At 45.5% G+C, this 18,227-nt stretch overlaps 1 protein-coding gene across 3 annotated transcripts in view; it reads left to right on the top strand.

The window, feature by feature from the left end:
- RASSF7 (Ras association domain family member 7) overlaps positions 1 to 16,174 on the top strand; it is a 43,618-nt gene extending 27,444 nt beyond the window's left edge. The window contains exons 4-5 of one of the 3 annotated variants that reach the window (XM_029582203.1): positions 4,993 to 5,100; positions 15,011 to 16,174. In XM_029582203.1, coding sequence (XP_029438063.1) covers positions 4,993 to 5,100; positions 15,011 to 15,021 — 119 coding nt within the window. In that variant the 3' untranslated portion in view covers positions 15,022 to 16,174. Of the gene's footprint in view, positions 1 to 4,992; positions 5,101 to 11,723; positions 11,823 to 15,010 lie in introns of those variants that run through there. The other 2 variants (XM_029582202.1, XM_029582204.1) reach the window with 2 other exon arrangements.
- The last annotated feature ends 2,053 nt before the right edge of the window (positions 16,175 to 18,227 follow it).

Below are 18,227 nucleotides of genomic sequence, written 5' to 3'. Positions count from 1 at the left end.
CCAGTACAACGGGGAACGCGTCAAGGTTGTCCCCTATCTCCCCTTTTATTTTTACTGACACTAGAACCGTTGCTCATAGCACTGCAGGAAACTCCTTTGATACGAGGCGTGCAGTTTTACTCAGGTGCAACCAAAGAGATTTTTAAATATGCCGCCTTTGCAGACGACATCTTGGTCTTTCTCACATCCCCAGCCCGCTCTTTACCGACGCTACTAGCGCTTTTTAAAGCTTTTGGGGAGTTTTCTGGCCTGCGCATTAATTGGGACAAGTCGGAGGCGTTAGGCTATCCTGCCACCTTGCAGGCCGGTTGGCAGGATCCATTTCCACTGCACTGGTCCGCCTCTGTGCTCAAGTACTTGGGAGTTTATCTTTCCACCGATTTGAGCTCCATTTACTCTCTTAATATTACCCGATTATTGAATTTGACGAAAGAAAAACTGTGTCATTGGAGGGGGCTTCCGTTATCATTGGGTGGGCGCATTAATTTATTTAAATTAATTATCCTACCTAAATGGCTCTACGTAATACAGAACCTCCCGTTTACCTTTAACCGGAAAGATAGAGAGACCCTGGACCAGTGGCGTAGCCAGAATTGATTTTTTGGGTGGGCACAAGGTTAACATGGGTGGGCTGTAGGCATGCAGGTCTACTAGTTGTTTTTTTACTGATAAATAATGCCAAATTATGCAGCATAGCATTCACATCTACGCCTAAGTATGAGGTTTACTTAATGATACAAACATAATTCACGGTGATTTGTGGTACTTTAGCCTTCTTATTATTACGATTTTATACACGGCTCCTACCTGTCCATAAATTTTGAGAGAGCGGTTGTGTTGCTTATATTTAAATTGCTAACATCTCAAAATATAGATATATATTTTTACCTTTGTTGTCTGATCTTTGTATTTTTCTAATCAGTTGGTCCTGGTCTCTTTTTCCCATTTTTTTCCCTTATAGCTCATTTCATAATTCCTTTTCAGTGTCTTTCTTCTATTACTGTCTTCTTCCCTTCCACACACACACACACATACACGCTTTCTCTCACAGACTCCCTCTCACACACTCAAGCTGTCACTCTCATATGCTCTCCCCCCCCCCCCCCCCCCCCACAAGCTCACATTCAAGTTCTCACTTTCTCACCCCTCCCCAGGCTTATATTCTTATGCACACACAGACGCACATCCAGGCACCCATTCTCACCCACACACATAAACCCAGACTCCCATTCTCACCCACAAACCCATGCTCCCAGTCTCACCCACACATATTCAAGCTCCCATTCTCATCCATACATATACACATTTAAGGTACTATTCTCACCCACACATACACACATTCAAGCACCCATTCTTATCCACATATTCAAGCTTCCATTCTCACCCACCCACACAAACCCAGGCTCCCATTCTCAACCACACATACACACATTCGAGCTCCCATTCACCCACATATTCAAGCTTCCATTCTCACCCACATACACACCCAGGCTCCAGTTTTCACCCACACACACTCCCATTCTCATCCACACATACACATTCAAGCACGTGCACAGCTTCCGCTTTCTCCCCCAGAGCAGGAAGATCAGCTGCCTCTCCTGCTGCCACCGGCCTCCTGCTATCTTCGGGCGTCGGGCCGTACTGCCCGCTGAACTTCCTGTCGGGGGGGGGGGTAGCGGAAGCGCAGCGCACAACATCCGCTTCCTCCCTCCCCCCCCCCCCCCCCGACAGGAAGTTCGGCGGGCAGTACGGCCCGACGCCCGAAGATAGCAGGAGGCCGGTGGCAGCAGGAGAGGCAGCTGATCTTCCTGCTTTGGGGGGAGGAAGCGGAAGCTGCGCGCGGCGCTTCCGCTCCCCCCCCCCCCCCCCGGAACAGGAAGACCGGTTGGCCATACGGCCGCAGCAGCGCTTCCCCGTGTGCCGTGATGGCGCGCGAGGCATGGGTTCTCTTGTTCGCTGTCGCGGGGATGGGATCCCGCGACAGCCTTGCAGTTCCGGTGCCAGTTGGGTGGGCCTGGGTCTAAGTTGGGTGGGCACCTGCCCACCCAGGCCCACCCGTGGCTACGCCACTGCCCTGGACAAATTACTTCGCACATTTATATGGAAGGGGAAGAAAGCCCGTATCCCCCTGCGTTGGTTAAAAATGAAATGGGGTGAGGGTGGTATGGGAGTACCGGATCTGAGTAGTTATGTGGTGGCGGCAAATTCACGCTTGGTCCGAGATTGGATTTCTGGAGATTCTACCTTTCTTAACCTTGTGGCAGAACAAACGCTGGTGGATCCCATAGATATCCGATTTATACTGATGTGTCCTGGTAAGGAACTGACCACTGCTATTAAACAGAACCCCCTTATAACACCTCTCCGACAAGCCTGGCAACATCTGACAAAATATCTCGGTCTTCCTGTATGTAATGCGTTTCTGATGCCTATTAGGGGTAATCCACATTTTACTCCAGGATCTCAGAATAGAGTGTTTCAGGAATGGCAGCAAAAGGGTATAACCATGTTGGGTCATGTTACGGACGAATCCGGGGTTCTCTTCCCTTTTGAGACCTTCCAAACGTTATATGGTTTGCGGGATAATCATTTATCTGGTTATTTGCAGATCCGTCATTATTTTCACTCACTTCCTGCATCTTGTAAAGTTTTAGGCCACCTTCAGGCTCTTGAGTGGTTTTTTCAATTGGGTAAATCCTATGGCCCCTCACTTTCAGACTATTATAAGGTACTTACTAAAAATTTTGCCCCCGAAGCTTGTATTCGAGCGACGGAACGCTGGAATAGGGATGGGTTGTTTCAGGTGCCTCCTGGAGTTTTTAAGGCGTCGATGCGTATGTCTATAACTATTACTAGTAATATGTATTATAGAGAAATGCAAGTCAAACTGTTATATAGAGCCTATATTACACCACAAATCGCCTTTCATGCGCACCTTGTACAGAATGCATCCTGTCCAAAATGTTCGTGTATTAAGGGGACGCTGTCCCATGTTTTTTGGGAATGCTCGGGAACCCATTCTTATTGGGAGAAGATTGTGCGCTATCTAAGTGGGTTGTTAGATGTAAACTTGCCAGTGTCCCCATATATGATTCTATTTGATTGTATCCCCCGACCCTTGATTAAGGGCCAGGAACTTAAATGGTTTATTCGTAAAGCCTTTGCAGTAGGGAAAAAATTGTTCTGCTTAATTGGAAAGAAACCATGAATCCCTCTTTCTGGACGTGGCGCATACATCTCCATCGCCTAATGCAACTAGAAAGCTTAGCTTCTCAGACGGACCCGCAAAGACGAAGCCGCTTTCTCCGTATTTGGAATGGATATATACAGGCATTACCACATCGAGCTCGAAGTTTGATTCTCAACTCTTGAATGGACCAAATAGACAAGGAAGTCATCACTCGTGTGTTCTTACCTGTGATATTTATGGACATGAACTGGGACTTGCATAAGGGGGGTGGGTAAAAGGGAAACCTGTTCAATTTTCTGTTACTGTTATTGTGGTTTGGAGTTGGGATATCGAAGAAACTACATATTGCTAACTCCCGATGTATTGTTGAAACATTTCCATAATAAAAATTATTTACAAAAAAAAAAAGTGGAAGGAAGGGAAAACGATTGCTGGTATGGTTTAAGAGCAAGGTGAAAGGCTATTTTAGTCAAAACGTCTTCTTTCGAAAATTGGTAAAAGGATCCATCTGGAAACAAGAGAGGCATTAAGCATTGACAAGTTTAGAAGTAACTAACTACTCAAGAAAAATTCTCCACTCAGTTAAGCAACTAATGCATGTAAATGCAAAATAGATTTTGTTGGGAGGAAAGACTTTAGAGGTGCTTTGATGCTTCTCCATAAATATAAACTGCAGAGGCATATACTCATGTGTAATCACTGGTCTAAAAAACCTCCATTCAACCCATTCTTTATTTGAAAAAAAAATGTCATTCAAAAGAGAGCACACAGGGGTTTTCCTTCATCAAGGCTGCAGCAGCTTGCAGTCTCAACAGGGCTGAAAAACCCTTCTTGACAGGTCCAAAACACATCAGTTACAGCTTGATTCACAGTGTAAGGCTCCACCATATGATAAGCTTATTGGAGAAGGAACTTGTTTATAGTAGCTTGCTACATGGAGAATGTCATAATACCTCTGTGTTGCTCCCTGGTGAGACCGCACCTAGAGTACTGTGAGCAATTCTGGTTGCTGCATCTCAAGAAAGGTATATAATTGAACTGGAAAAGGTACAGAGAAGGATGACCAAAATAATAAAGGGGAAGGAACAGCTCTCCTATATAGGAAGACTAAAGAAGTTAGGGCTGTTAAGCTTGGAGAAGAGACAGCTGCGAGGGGATATGATAGAGATCTATAAAATCATGAGTGGAATAGAACAAATAAATGTGAATCTGTATTTACTCTTTCTTTCATAAAATACAAAGACTAGGGGATACACTATGAAGTTAGCAAGTAGCCCATTTAAAATAGGGGAGTTTTTTTTCACTCCATACATCATTTAACTCAAATTCATTGCCAGAGGATGTGGTTAAGGAAGTTAATGTAATTGGGTTTAAAAAAAAAAAGGTTTGGGACAAGTTCCTGAAAAAGCCCATTAACTGTTGTTGACCAAGCAGACTTGGGGTGGGGGGAAGCCACTGCTTATTGCTGAGCGTTAGCAATATGGGATAAATTTACTTTTTTGGATCTCTCCATTTACTTGGGACCCGGATTGACCACTGTTGGAGACAGGATACTGGGCTTGATGCACCCTTGCCACCATACTGGGTCAGACCAATTATGTTCTTAATTTAGGCTTCTGTCTGGGAACAGCCCTGTCACTGATAATGATGTTGCTGTTCTATTGTGGTTGGTATCTGTCCTTCTGCCCAGTGATACTGATGCTAACCTCTGTAGCCACTTTGCAGTGGGAGGCTGAATTAGCCAGATTTACCAATTGCAGCCTGGAAGGAGACTGACTGAGCACATCTTGTTCCATTCCCAGGCAGTCAGTACAGAAGCACGGACTCTTCTCCTCCACCTACAGTCAAGCAGCTCTTTGGTAATCCACGCAGGCTTCAGAACCCGCTGCTATCCAGCCTGACCCCTGAGGGTGTGTATGTATGAGGCCTTGATTTGTGAAACTGCTTTGTAACTACTAAGCAAATAAGGAATGATACAAAGGGCCAAGGGTGCACTCATCTGCATGAATCTCTCCTCTCTCTATGCTACAAAAAAACAACTCCTGCGCAGCCGCAGTGAGTGGGTTATCTGTCAGTGCTTGAATATTTTACTCTAATAGGAGCTGCTTCCCCTATAAAGAAAGTGTCCTGGAGTGCACTCATGGAGTGGTGTCTTGGGTCTGAAGGTAACCTATGGCTAGTGTTCCTTCTTTGGCAAGAATACTTGAAGGAGAGACTTACCCTGCTCTGTAATCTCTCTCTGCCTGGCCATGGGATACACTCACACTGCCATACCTCCCTTCTTTCTCTCTTATTTTAAAGATCAGTGAATTTGAGGAGGTTTTACTCTCTTCTGCTGGGGACTTCTGGTCTGGAGCTAGCACTAGGCTGTGATATCGTTGCAGTTCTTCAGACTCTGAGCACTTCCTGTACTGGAGTTTTGGAGTTGAACAGTTTACTAGGTTAGTGGCTAGGAAGCAGAGCAATGCACTAGCTGTGACACTGCAAGCTTCTAATCCTCTGAAGATTAGCGTGCTGTGTTAGGGCGCACACACACAAGTGCTAGGAAAAACCTTTCCACAGAACATGTCTACTTGAGGAGTGGAACTGCTGTCCAGGAGTCACTTGGCCTTTGGCGTCCATTTTTCCAGCACAGTCTGACCTGATCTGTAAGAGATCTCTTTATGAATCTGTAAGCAGGGAATAGCCGGACGAGCAGGTCTGAACAAGCTGGCTCCCTGCCCTGATGGGTACTGGTTAGGTATTTGTAGAGTGTGCATAAAATGTGGTAGTGCTTTGCTGTATTTTACTTCTTCTGTACCCCACTAATGAGAACAGCCTCTCTTCCCTGAAGGCTCTGGGCTGCTCTAGTGAAAGATAAAGAAGTGTTATCCCACTGCTCACTTTAATAGTCTGTATATAAGGTGTGTTACAAAATAAATCTTAATTTTAAGCAAACGAAGGGAGGAGCAAATGTTATCCCCACTATTATTAAAATGCTCTATTCTAATTTTGTTAGAGAATTATTAGCAGGGTGGGTTGTAAGCTGAAAAAGAAAATTATTCCTTACCTGCTAATTTTCAGTCCAGACCGTTGGTTATGTCCCCCTTCCAGCAGATGGAGTCAGAGCAAAAACTGAGAGGGCAGTCCCTCATAACTGGTGCGCCCTCTGTAAACCTTCAGTATTAAGAATATCCAAGCAATTAAGGAAAAACACCTTGGATGGCTCAATACAAAATTGAATAGCAACTGTAAACAAGTCTAAGCAAAAAACTTGCAACCTGAACTCCTAATCAATCCCAAACCTGATCCTGAAATAATTACACAGTCGAGCTGAAAGATTATCCCAAAGAACCCCCAACAATCCGTAGGGTGGGCGTCTGGACTGATCCATGGTACTACAGGAACAAAAATTAGCAGGTAAGGAATAATAATTTCTTTTCCCTGAACGTATCAGGATCAGTCCAGACCGTGGTATGTACTAAAGCTTGCCTAAGTAGGGTGGGCCACTGATAGCCCAACTCGAATGACCTGAGAACCAAAGGAGCCCACGATCGGTGGTTGAACATTCAAGTGATAGTGATCGCGAATGTGTGTAACGACTTCCAGGTAGCCGCTCTGCAAATCTCCTGCGGCGAGGCCGCTTAGCTTTCTGCCCAGGAGGCTGCTTGAGCTCAGAGAGAATAAGCCTTCATACCATCTAGGGGTGGATGCCCAGCGCCAAAGTACGCCGTAGAAATTGCTTCCTTTAGCCGGTGGGAAATGGTGGATTTAGAAGCCTTGTTTCCCTTCTGGGGACCAGTCCAGAGGACAAGAAGTGATCCGATAAACGGAAGCATTGGTAACCTCCAGACATTGAAGGAGGACGCACTTGACATCAAGGTGTCTAAGCTCTCTGGAAGGACGGCAGCTCCACCAATTGATTCAAATGAAAGAACGAGACCACCTTTAGTAGAAAAGATGGTACGGTACACAAGGATACCCCTGAATGCATGAAGCGTAGATAAGGCTCTCTACATGACTAGGCTTGAAGCTCCGAAATTCTGCGAGCAGAACAGATAGACACCAGGAATACTGTCCTGAGAGTGAGGTCATTGAGGGTAGCTCTCTTCAGAGGTTCAAACGGTGGACCGCCTAGAATTCGAAGGACCAAATTCAAGCTCCACGAAGGACCCAAATTGTGTATCAGTGGCTTCACATGCTTTACTCCCTTGCCCTATGTCGGGGTGCGATGAAAGAGTAGTTCCATCCTGATAATGGAGGGCACCAAGGGCTGCCACCTGTACTCTGAGGGAATTGTAGGCTAATCCCATCTCCAGACCTTGCTGCAAGAAAGATAAGATCTGGGGTATTGTTGCATGACATGGAGAAAGCTGTGTGGACTGGCACCAAGACTCAAAAACTTTCCAGATCCGGACATAGGTCATGGAAGACTTTCTAGCCTTGAGAAGAGTGGAGATAACAGCCTCTGTGTACCCTCCTCTTCTCAGCCGGCTCCGCTCAAAAGCCAGGCTGCTAGACAGAAGCGTTCTCCCTAGGCCCGGTCGGAGAATGTTAGGCAGGTGTCTCAGTCGAAGCAGGCCGTCCACTGCTAGGGTTGACCAAGTCTGCAAACCACAGCCGTCGAGGCCATTCCTGAGCTACCAGGATCATGGGCCCCTGGTGACTCTTCTTCGGAGCACCTTCCCACTAGGGGCCAAGGCGGAAAGACATAGAGCAGGAGGTCCCACGGCCACGGGAGGACTAAGGCATCGACGTCCTCTGTGCCTTGTTCTTCTTCTGCGACTGAAGAAGCACGGAGCCTTCGCGTTCCTTTGAGTGGCCATTTAGATCTAGATGGGGAGTCCCCCATTGCATGAAGAGGAGTGACACTGCTTCCTGGGACAGCTCTCTCTCCTCAGGATCTAAGTGTTGGCAACTTAAGAAGTCTGCTTGAACATTGTCTATGCCTGCAATGTGAGACACTGCCAGATGGGTCAAATGGAGTTCCGCCCACGGCATTAGCATTGTTGTCTCCTGAGTGACATGGAGACTCCTTGTCCCTCCCTGAACGTTGATGTACGCCACTGTCGTGGCGTTGTCGGAGAGGATTCGGACTGCTCGGCCTTGGACTAGAGGCAGAAAGCGCTTCACCGCCAGATGAACCGCTCTTGTCTCCAGACAGTTGATGGGCCACATTGACTGAACTGGCATCCACTGCCCCTGCGTCGATTGGCATCCGCACAAAGCCCCTCAGCCGGCGAGGCTGGGCGTCTGTCGTAATGATCACCCACTGCGTAACCTCTAGGTCCACCACTCTTAGCAAGTGATCCAGGTTGAGCCACCAGGTCAGACTGCCGTGGGCTAGAGATGATAGCGGCAGAAGAGTCTGAAATTCCCGAAACAGACTTCCACCTGGAGAGTAATGCTCTTTGCAAGACACACATTTGGGAAATGCCCAAGGCACTACATCGATGGTGGAGGCCATGGAGCCCATCACCTGGAGATAGTCCCAAGCAGTGAGAAGTCGGAGGTTCCGAAAGGAGAGATTGGGCCCGATCCAAACAAAGAGAGACTGTAACCACTTTGGTGCTGAAATGAGCTCCCAAAAAGTCGAGTGACTGTGCCGGAGTGAGGCTGCTCTTGGTAAAATTGACGATGCAACCTAGCGACTGGAGGAGAAGTAATTCTCTTTTTCCACTGAGTGCTGGCACAAATCCGTGGACTTCACCCAGATGAGCCAGTCGTCCAAATAGGGATGGACCAGAATCCCTTCCCTCATAGGGCCACCACCACCATAACTTTGGTGAAGGTGGGAGGAGAGGTCCCCAGGCCAAATGGCACGGCCTGGAACTGGAAATGCTGCCCTAAAATCTTGAAGCGGAGGAAGCGCTGATGCTCCTACAGGATGGGGATATGAAGATAAGCCTCCGTCAAGTCCAAGGACGTGAAGAACTCTCCCTGGTGTACCGCGGCAATCACCGAGCGCAGGGTTTCCATCCTGAAGAGTGGTATCTTGAGCGTCCTGTTGCCCATCTTGGGGACTACGAAGTAGACTGAATAATGGCTGAACCCTTGTTCCGGCAGCAGGAGAATGGTACCCAAATCCAAGAACTGATCCACTGTTTGTCGCACTGTTTGAGACTGCACGGAGAAAAGACAAACTTGTCTCTGAGAGGTCGAGCAAATTCTAAAGCGTAACCATGCCGTAGCATATCCAAGACCCACCTGTCTAAGCTGATTTTGATCCACTCCTCGTAGAAGAGGGAAAGATGTCCTCCTATTCTGGGAACTGAAAGAGTGGACCGACAGCGTTTCATTGGGTAGATGTAGCAGAAGCTCTGTGCGTAGAGGAGTTCCGAGCTGGTCTCCGACCTTGAAAGGAATGAGACCTGGACTGCGACGACGAAGAGGGAGTCCTCTGAGGCACCGGTCTAGTCTGACAATGCCGTTGGCCTCTGAACCGGGTCCACATAGTGACAATCTTCCGGCAATTTATGTACCTTTATTCTTTCCAAGTGATTTAATGATCTGGTCCAACTCATCTGGGGCGGACCCATCAATGTCCCCGTCTACATCCCCAAGGCGAAGGTCCTGCGACCCAGGGTCTGGCAGATTAGGAGCTAAAGACCCCGAGGAATTAACAGCTGTCTGTCTTAACTGTCACCTAGAGGGATTCAACACCCCTGATGGCCTGGGGACATTTGCTGGTATAAATCCCTCTTCCTGCCATTCAGCCTCCACTTCTTAAAAAAAAACCAAAAACCTGTGCATTAAAATCAACCTTAGAGACAGCAGACATTTTTCTTCTAAGGCCTCCTGGGGCAGGGGCCGCATCGGGAGGAGAGGCAGGCTCTAGGTCAGCTGCTTGCACAGGGCTTAAATTAGGTGTAATAAAAGTACAAAATCAGTAGTAAAATGAGATTTCCCTTCCCCCATCTGGGAAAAACAGGTGCAGCAGGCTGGCTCTCCACGTGTGGATACAAAATGGCGATCGCAGCCTCGGGAGGAGGAGTTGCCAGGGGAACGGCAAAGTCCTTCTGTGCCTGGCTGTGGTGAGTGGGAGAGAGAGAACTGCTCTCCGCTCCGTCCTTGCACAGGGTAATGATTAATAAAAAGTAAAAACCTTTCCTCTCTTTCCTTTCTTTTTTTTTCCCCTTCAGGCAGCCTTTTGTCTGCCGCAGCACACTGTACCGACTATTTCAATGTGTTATCCACTATGACACCTAGATCTCTTTCTTGGGTTGTAGCACCTAATATGGAACCCAACATTGTGTAACTATAGCAAGAGTTATTTTTCCCTATATGCATCACCTTGCACTTATCCACATTTTACTTCTCTGACAAGAGACCAGCTACTTCTCAGGGATGTTAAAGTAACAGAGGGATTTTACTTCTGAGAGACCTGAAGTATGAGACTTCTCAGGGGTCTCCATGGGGAAGGGACTGGACCACCCCTCACAGGCACAAGAAATTCAGTGCTGCTACCTGTCTCTGCAACTGTTAGGCTGCCCTGAGGAAGAAACTGCATCTCAGGGCAGCAGGGGCTTGTGGGGGAGAGGTTGGACCACCACCATTCACCCATAAGGCAGCTGAAATACTGGCTATAAGAAAGAAAGAAACACTTACCCCCATATACAACAGAATAACATAAGCTGGAATGTACAAAACACATCTGTCACTGAAAGCAAAGTTCTGCCTGCAAGTCTCCACAGGCTGCCTTTTTTTTTTTTTTTTTTTTTTTTTTTTTTTAACTTTATAACTATGATCCATCCAAGGAAAGAATTAGAGGAAAAACAAAGAATAAAGAAATTCTGTAAACTATCCTCTAAATGAACTAGGAATCAAAGGTGCAACTGCCATCTGCTGGAGTCAGAGAAATACTGAAGGTTTACAGAGGGTGCACCAGTTCTGAGGGACTGCCCTCTCAGTTTTTGCTCTGTCTCCATCTGCTGGAAGGGGGACATAACCCACGGTCTGGACTGATCCTGGTACATAGAGGGAATGAGTAAATCGGGCACCAGAATATTTCTGATCTTTGCCACTGTGGTTAGCCCCTGTCTACTTGTAATCTGCTCTGACATGCCTGCCACATTTAATGGCTATGAATGAGCAGCATCACACAGAAATCCTTTTCCTGATGACTGACAGCTTTTAAAGAAGGAACCCTGAAATCTTTGTCACCTCCTCCTTTTCTGGATTCCTGCTGGTAAATATACTCTAGCCAGAAACATTTTGATATCTAGAGGAAATATGCTGCCTCTGTCCCAGTCACCTTCACTGTGGAAGCTAATAATTAGGATGGTCTGCTGCCCAACTGGTCTTCTCTGGGATTTCTTATAATCTTATAACCCCATTCTCTCCAAAGGATGTCCACAACTAATTACTTTTAGAGAATCAGCTAATCTTAAATATTATGTAACCTGATTTCCTCCAGTCTGTTTCTCTCTCTCTCCCCCCACCCTCCCCAGTACCCTGCTCAGGTAACAGGCCAGTTAGCTTGTCTATCTCTCTGCACCCCTCCCCCACCTTGCTAAGATGCCTCTTAGCTTGTCTCTTATTCTATGTCTTGCAGTCATGTCATCAAGCCAGAGCACCTGGAGGTAAAAAGGCGAACAATGGAGGATAATGTGTAACAATATCAAATAAAAACTTTTTATTCTGTAGAATTTCACATTTGTTTTGCTTCATTTTTATTGTGACTTAAGGCAGAAAAGTAACAGTTTGTCTTCCCTGAATGCAGCTCACTGAATGATAAAATGGTGTAGCTGCTGCCTTGGTCCATGTGATCTAATTTTATTTATTTATTTTATTACAACAAGATACTGAAAGCACAGATAGGAGAGTGCCCCTGCTGTAGGTGCACTTCTGAGCTTTTGTGGATGCACTGGACGGGACTTCAGATTATTCCTAGGCGATCCTTCGCTGGAGTATACATAAGCAGAGCAGCAACCACTATGCCATGCCTAGTATTTATTTATATGTTTTATATACTGTCATTCCATAGCAAGATGACATTGCTTTACAAAATTAACATTCATAATTTTAGAACAATACATATAGAATGAAATGCTTACTAAAAAATATAATGAACGATACCCCCTCTAAGGCTGCCATAGCCCACAGCTCCATTGTCACCATCCCATTCTATTACCATGAGCCAGGCTGTTAGCCCTCTGCTTAAAATCAAGATTGCCAGGAACTGGTTGACCGCTGCCAAGAGCTCAAGCCACAGTCTCTGCTTAATACCAGTTCAGTTACTATGCCAGGAGCTGCACCCTTCCCTGGGTGCTTTGATGAATAGTTTGTGTACATAACCTGAATTCTGTGCTGAAGCTTCTCCTAAAACAAGTTTTGGAAGGGGTGCAGGCCCAAGCTGCATTTATTTTTCATTCTTGTTTTGCATGGAAGGAGGGCAGGGTAGAAAATGCCTGGAGCACTGGAATAGAGTGGCCCTTTTTGTTGCTGGGGTCCTGGCCTGAGCACATCTCTGTGCAATAGTCATAGCTGACTTGTAGCCATCAAAGTCTATGGCAGGACATGAAAGGGGGCTGAGCCTTGTATGCGAAGGTGAGGCCAAAGGCATTTCTGGAGATGCAGGGTTAGGAGGATGCCTGCTCTTCTCTTTGCGTGGGCCTTGAGGTAGCTGCTTGTGGTCTCTGTAATAAGATTCTTTAATGTCCCTACAAATCAGTACTCTTAAATGATATGGTCGTCAAAGCATTCTGCAGCCAGGCCCAGTGCAAAGGTATTAGGCACATCTTATAGCCCTCCTCCCAATTACAAATTATGCATTTATATCATTTTATATGAAAAAGGATATTCAAAGTATAAGCTTCTCTGAGGCAGAAATCTATGTACATTGTTTAAATGCATTGCCGTGACTACTACCGTAAGAAAAGCCTGCAAAGATGGAACTCATACAGTATTAGACTGCCAGACCAACACTGTTCCTGCTTCTCTCTTCTGCCCAGGGAGGGGTTCAGCTCTCTTCTGGCTATGGGGGCTGATGCTGCACCTTTTTTTTTTTTTTTCTGGCCCTAATGCTGCAATTCTGTTCGTGCTTGTTCCTGCCCATATGGACCTATGTGACAGGACTTTTTCTGCTGGGCCATGCGAGTGGGAAGAACAACGAGCTGCAGTGGCTGTGGTCCTGCTGCTGCAGCTGCCTAGTGCCCTCCCTGTCCTTACCTGCAGCCATATACCATGTAGATTAAAAATAAGTATACTCACCAGGACCATCTTGCAGTAGGGGGCATAACCTTCCCCATTATCTTGTAAACTACTGCATTTATAAGTGTCTTCTGTCCTCTACTGGTCAAAAGTGGAATTGTTCATTTCTGGAAACTATTAATAAAGTGAATGGGGCTGTATAAAATGTGTTTGCTTAGTGTTTTGTGTCCTGCATATTGGCAAGCTTTTATCATTAAGAAAATGAGGCAGTTTCCCAAAAAAAATAAAGAAAGAAATCCTTTTTATATACACCTACCCCTTCCTCTCTCAATCAGGCTCAGGTCGGACATTCTGCCTCTGTCCCTTTTCAACTGCCTATGTCTATCAGACCACTCTCTGCTGCTGTGAGTCCACTTGGTGACCTTTTCTCTCAATGGCACCCTACTCCCCCTCCCCCCCCTTTTCATGTGTCCCTGCCTCATACCTTTGGGAACATCAGAACTATGAAGGGCCCATTATGTGCAAGGGCTGGAATGGTCATGGACTGCACCAGGGGTGGCCAACTGTAGGCAGAGAGAGCCATAAACAGGCTTGGTTTTCAGGATATCCACAATGAATATGCATGAGATATTTGCATACATTTATTTATATAAATGTATGCATGAGATATTTGCATACATTTATTTATATATAAATAAATGAAATGTATGCAAATATCTCATGCATATTCATTGTGGATATCCTGAAAACCAGAGCAGTTTGTGTCTCTCAAGTAAGGAGCTGGCCACCCTATACAATATATACTGTCATGTTGTTGATCTTTTAAGTGGTTTCCCCAGGAATAAGATGCTACTAGAATTCTGCACAAAGGCATCTTGGCTCTGAAGAAGTCTTAATTTACTTTCAGCAAATGCTTCACCCAATTCCAATTCTCTCATTTGATTATATAACTTCAATCTTTGGGCCTCACGCAGCCTGTGCTTCCTTGGATTATGAACCTTTCTTGCAGTCCTGACCATAGTACAGTTGAGTAGGGAACTGGACTAGCCAAGGGCCATATTTAAAAACCAAGACCTTAATGAAATGATTCAGGTTGGAAGTGGGGGTCAAAATTGTTGCCTTACGCCCATGAGCTGTTCTTCATTAGGCTTCTGGTCCCGGATTAGGCAGAAACAATGCAAAAACTAGGTTATAAATAAATGCCTGCTTTGAGTAGTGACTGAGATATATTTGCTCACTCTCACATTCTGTGACTTTGGAGTCTGTGAGATTTTTTCTTGGACACTATAACAATGCTATTAACTAATGAGGCCCTTTGTCATGTGCGACCTTCACAAAGGACCTGTGTGGTCGGGAAAGCTGAGCTTGTGCTGCAAATTTGTTTTTGTTTGTTTTGGTCCAATAAAAGGGATCACAATATAGCTACTGAAACTGCATGACTTTTATTTAGGGCAACCTGCATGGGGTGTTTTCTTCATCAATAAAAAAAAAATGTCAAGGCTGGCATTTGCCCATGAGCAAGGTAGAAGTCACAGAGGATGGAGTTGGAATTGGAGGAGACTGACTTGCCAGGCTTTCACAGTGTCACTAGTAACTAGTTTAAGTTACGTGACAAGAGTTAGTGGTAACACCTACAAGTTACGTTCCTAGCTAGGTCACTACTAATTATGTTTCTTGTTAACTTTCAAGGATGGCTGTGAAGTTCAGAGAGACCCTGCATGGCTGCCCATGAATTGCTTTCCAGACAGGTAACAGAGGGGGAAGAAACATACACAGCAACGCCTGCTGGAGGTGCCTTCACTTCCTGAGTGATCCAGCCATGGCATGGACAGTATCCCTGTCCTGAGGCAGCAAATCTGGCTGTCTCTTTTAATGGGAATGAGAAGACCCGGAGCTGAGTTCCAGCGATGAACAAAGATCGACGAAGGAATAGTGACACATGTCAGATGTTCATCAATCTGGCAAGACGAAAAGAAGAGTGGTTAAGAAAAGAAGATGTATTGGAGAAATAGGTGGCAGAGAACCCAGCATCTCTTCCATGGGAGGCTTAAAGGGGGCAGGGTGTATGAGAGTGTACAAGAAAGGATTAGAAATCTTTTAAATTGAAAGCCTCACCAAAAAGAAAAAAAAAACCCCACCCCACCCCACAACATCCCCAAACCAGAATCATCTCAATGATGTGGAGTTAGTTAAAACCAAAATGCTCAATTATTAATAGAAAATTTTCTAAGAGCATGATCTTCCTTTCTCTACCACTCTGTCTTTTTATCTCCAGCTTGCTCAGAACACCAAGCTGCGTTGAGATGTGACGATCCGGTTGATTCCTCAGGCAGTAGGGGACATGGGCCAGTGTTCACTTTCGCAGCCAGAACGGCTCATCCTGGCTGTGAAGAGAAAGGGGGAGCAGCTAAAAGCTTTATGCCTCAATGCTTGTGTTCTATGTTAACAGTGACAAGACTCTGCTCTGGTACTGTTTGTACACTGCCACCGCTGTTCTGTGTTGTGACTGCTCAACATGTATTATACACATGTCCACTCTGTTCTGTGCTGCAATACTGATTCTATGATAGCAGCACTCATCCTGAACTGAGTACAGGTTCACAATGCTTGTTCTGTGCTGGAGATATGGTCAAATACTCAGGAGAAAGGAAAAATTGTACCTACCCCCAAACTAAGAAAACCAAGAATGTAGATAGCTAGTTAGGGACCGATAAATAACAGCTCTGACATTCATTTTCTCCAGCTGTTTTCATCAGTATTTAGACAGTATTAATACTTTTGTTGCATCAATCAAAACAATATAAAGATTGTATTTAAAAAAAAATAAAATAAATGTATCCTTTTTACTCCTGATATCTTCTCTTCCTGTCCCCATCCTAGCTGGACCAAACACTGGAAGAACACCAGCTCTGAAAATGCACCCTCCACGCCACCTCTTTGTCCAGCTCATCTCTCCCCCTGACCCCATTCAGCATCCACACACGGTGTGGGTGATTCTGCTCTTCCCTACCCTCTGCACCCATGCATAATCCTCTTTCGCCAAGCCCACGCTGTATATGGGGAAACTCTCCTCCAGAGCACACCTAGCTTTTGCATTGGTGCTACTCATTTGTATTCTCCCTTCAGACCCAATGCAATCTCTGCACTTGCTCTCGTTCCACTAGAAATGTAATTTTCACCCCTGGACCGGGTAGCACCTGTGTCCTGAAAGCTGTTCATAGATAATCCAGAATGCTACTGCAAGGCTAATGTTTGGCTTAAACAAGAGGGAGTATATTACTGCTAGCGTAATGAGGTTGCATGTTACTAGAGCAAAGTTTCTAGACTAGAATATTTGCACCATCTATTAGAATAACCAGCATAAGGAACTATCAGTAAATATCATTTAAATTGTTCTAGGTCAAAAGCTTTTTCAGTTATTGCTCCAAAACTTTGGTCTAATGTACCAGTTCAGTTAAGACTAGAAACAGAGCTAGAGGGGCTAAAATCAGATCTGTTTAGGAAATATTTGGAGGTTAATGACTGAGGATTCTTGAGAGCAGTGATGAGGTGGGGGAAAGATTATAAAAGTGTTGTTGGAATACATTTTAGCATAAATGGATATGTTATAGCTGTAATCTGCTTTATACAACTTTTGCTGAGAAAATGTGAACTATGTTTTTAAATACATCTCTATCCCAGGCTAAGACAAGTTGATTATGGATTGGTTGAGTAAACAAATCATCTACACTAGTGTTTGTGAACATTCAAAGAATGATCCATGACATCTTAACTCCTGCTCAACTTATTTACTGCCTCTTAGAAACACAACTGGACCTTGACTGCAGAAGATACCTGCATCACAATGCCTTACATTTCTCACTAAGGTGGGTTCTCATTGAGGGGTGAGCAGCTGAGTTTAGATGCTTTGTATTCCATTTATTTTTTTTCCTAGGATGTAGCCAGATGGACCCAGGACCAATTGGTTATATGCTGCCCTGCTAGATGGAGACTGAGTCAGGTTTCAAAGCCGATGACCTTTGACCTCAGCCCTCCAATCTCTCTCCGTCTCCGAGCAGATATGGTCGTGCTTTCCCTCTGGGGCTCGCTGTACCCTTTAGAAGAAGAAATTCTACTTTTAAATTAGAGAAAGATTGAGGCCCTCTCTCCTGCAGTGATACCTAAAGTCCTTCCCCTTGTTTAGAATTCCTGAGGTGATTTCCGAGATCCCTCAGAGGTGGGCCTTGGAACAGTAGCCAGTTCCTAGCATGGACTTTGCTGCTGAAACCTTGAAAGGCAGTGGGTGCAGGAAGCAGAGCATGGCGGTGACAGCCAAAGCCCTCTTCCCCGCAGCTGAAAACAGTCTCTGTACTCAGCCAGTAAGCGCTGAGCCCAGGTAAGTTTAAAAAAAAACTAAAAAAAAAAAAAACAAAAAACCAGGATTCCTCCCAATTCAGAGATGATGGAGGGGTTTTGGTAAGACATCCTCTGGTCTCTTTGCTTGGTGAGCCGTACCACTGTTCCCTATCCCATTGGGCTAAGGGAAGTGGGCTAGGCTCTGCTTTAGGCACACCGTGTGGTAGGCCGGGGCGGCACCATCTTGCGCACCTTCTATTGCCCACCATAGAGCATTGGTACACACGGATGCAGCCTATGCACACGTGGCGCACATACATATGTGCCCAACTCTCTAGGCACAGAATTTAGGTAAAGCCAGACGCAGGAGCTGCGCATGTGCATGCCCATGTAGACACCCGAAATCTGTGTGCACAAAATTTTTAAGCAGCAAGGAAGGTTGCTTAATAAAGCCGTGAGAGCAACAGTACACAATAAGCAACCAAATGTCCAATCTTGTACAAATTTATTTATAGAACCAAAATGTGCAAATGAGCCCGACTCCAGCCGAGTTTCGCCCTTGTGAACAAGG

This window comes from Rhinatrema bivittatum, chromosome 17 (genome assembly GCF_901001135.1).
Source record: "Rhinatrema bivittatum chromosome 17, aRhiBiv1.1, whole genome shotgun sequence".
NCBI classification, from domain to species: domain Eukaryota; kingdom Metazoa; phylum Chordata; class Amphibia; order Gymnophiona; family Rhinatrematidae; genus Rhinatrema; species Rhinatrema bivittatum.
This window is presented reverse-complemented; position numbering and strand designations above follow the sequence as displayed.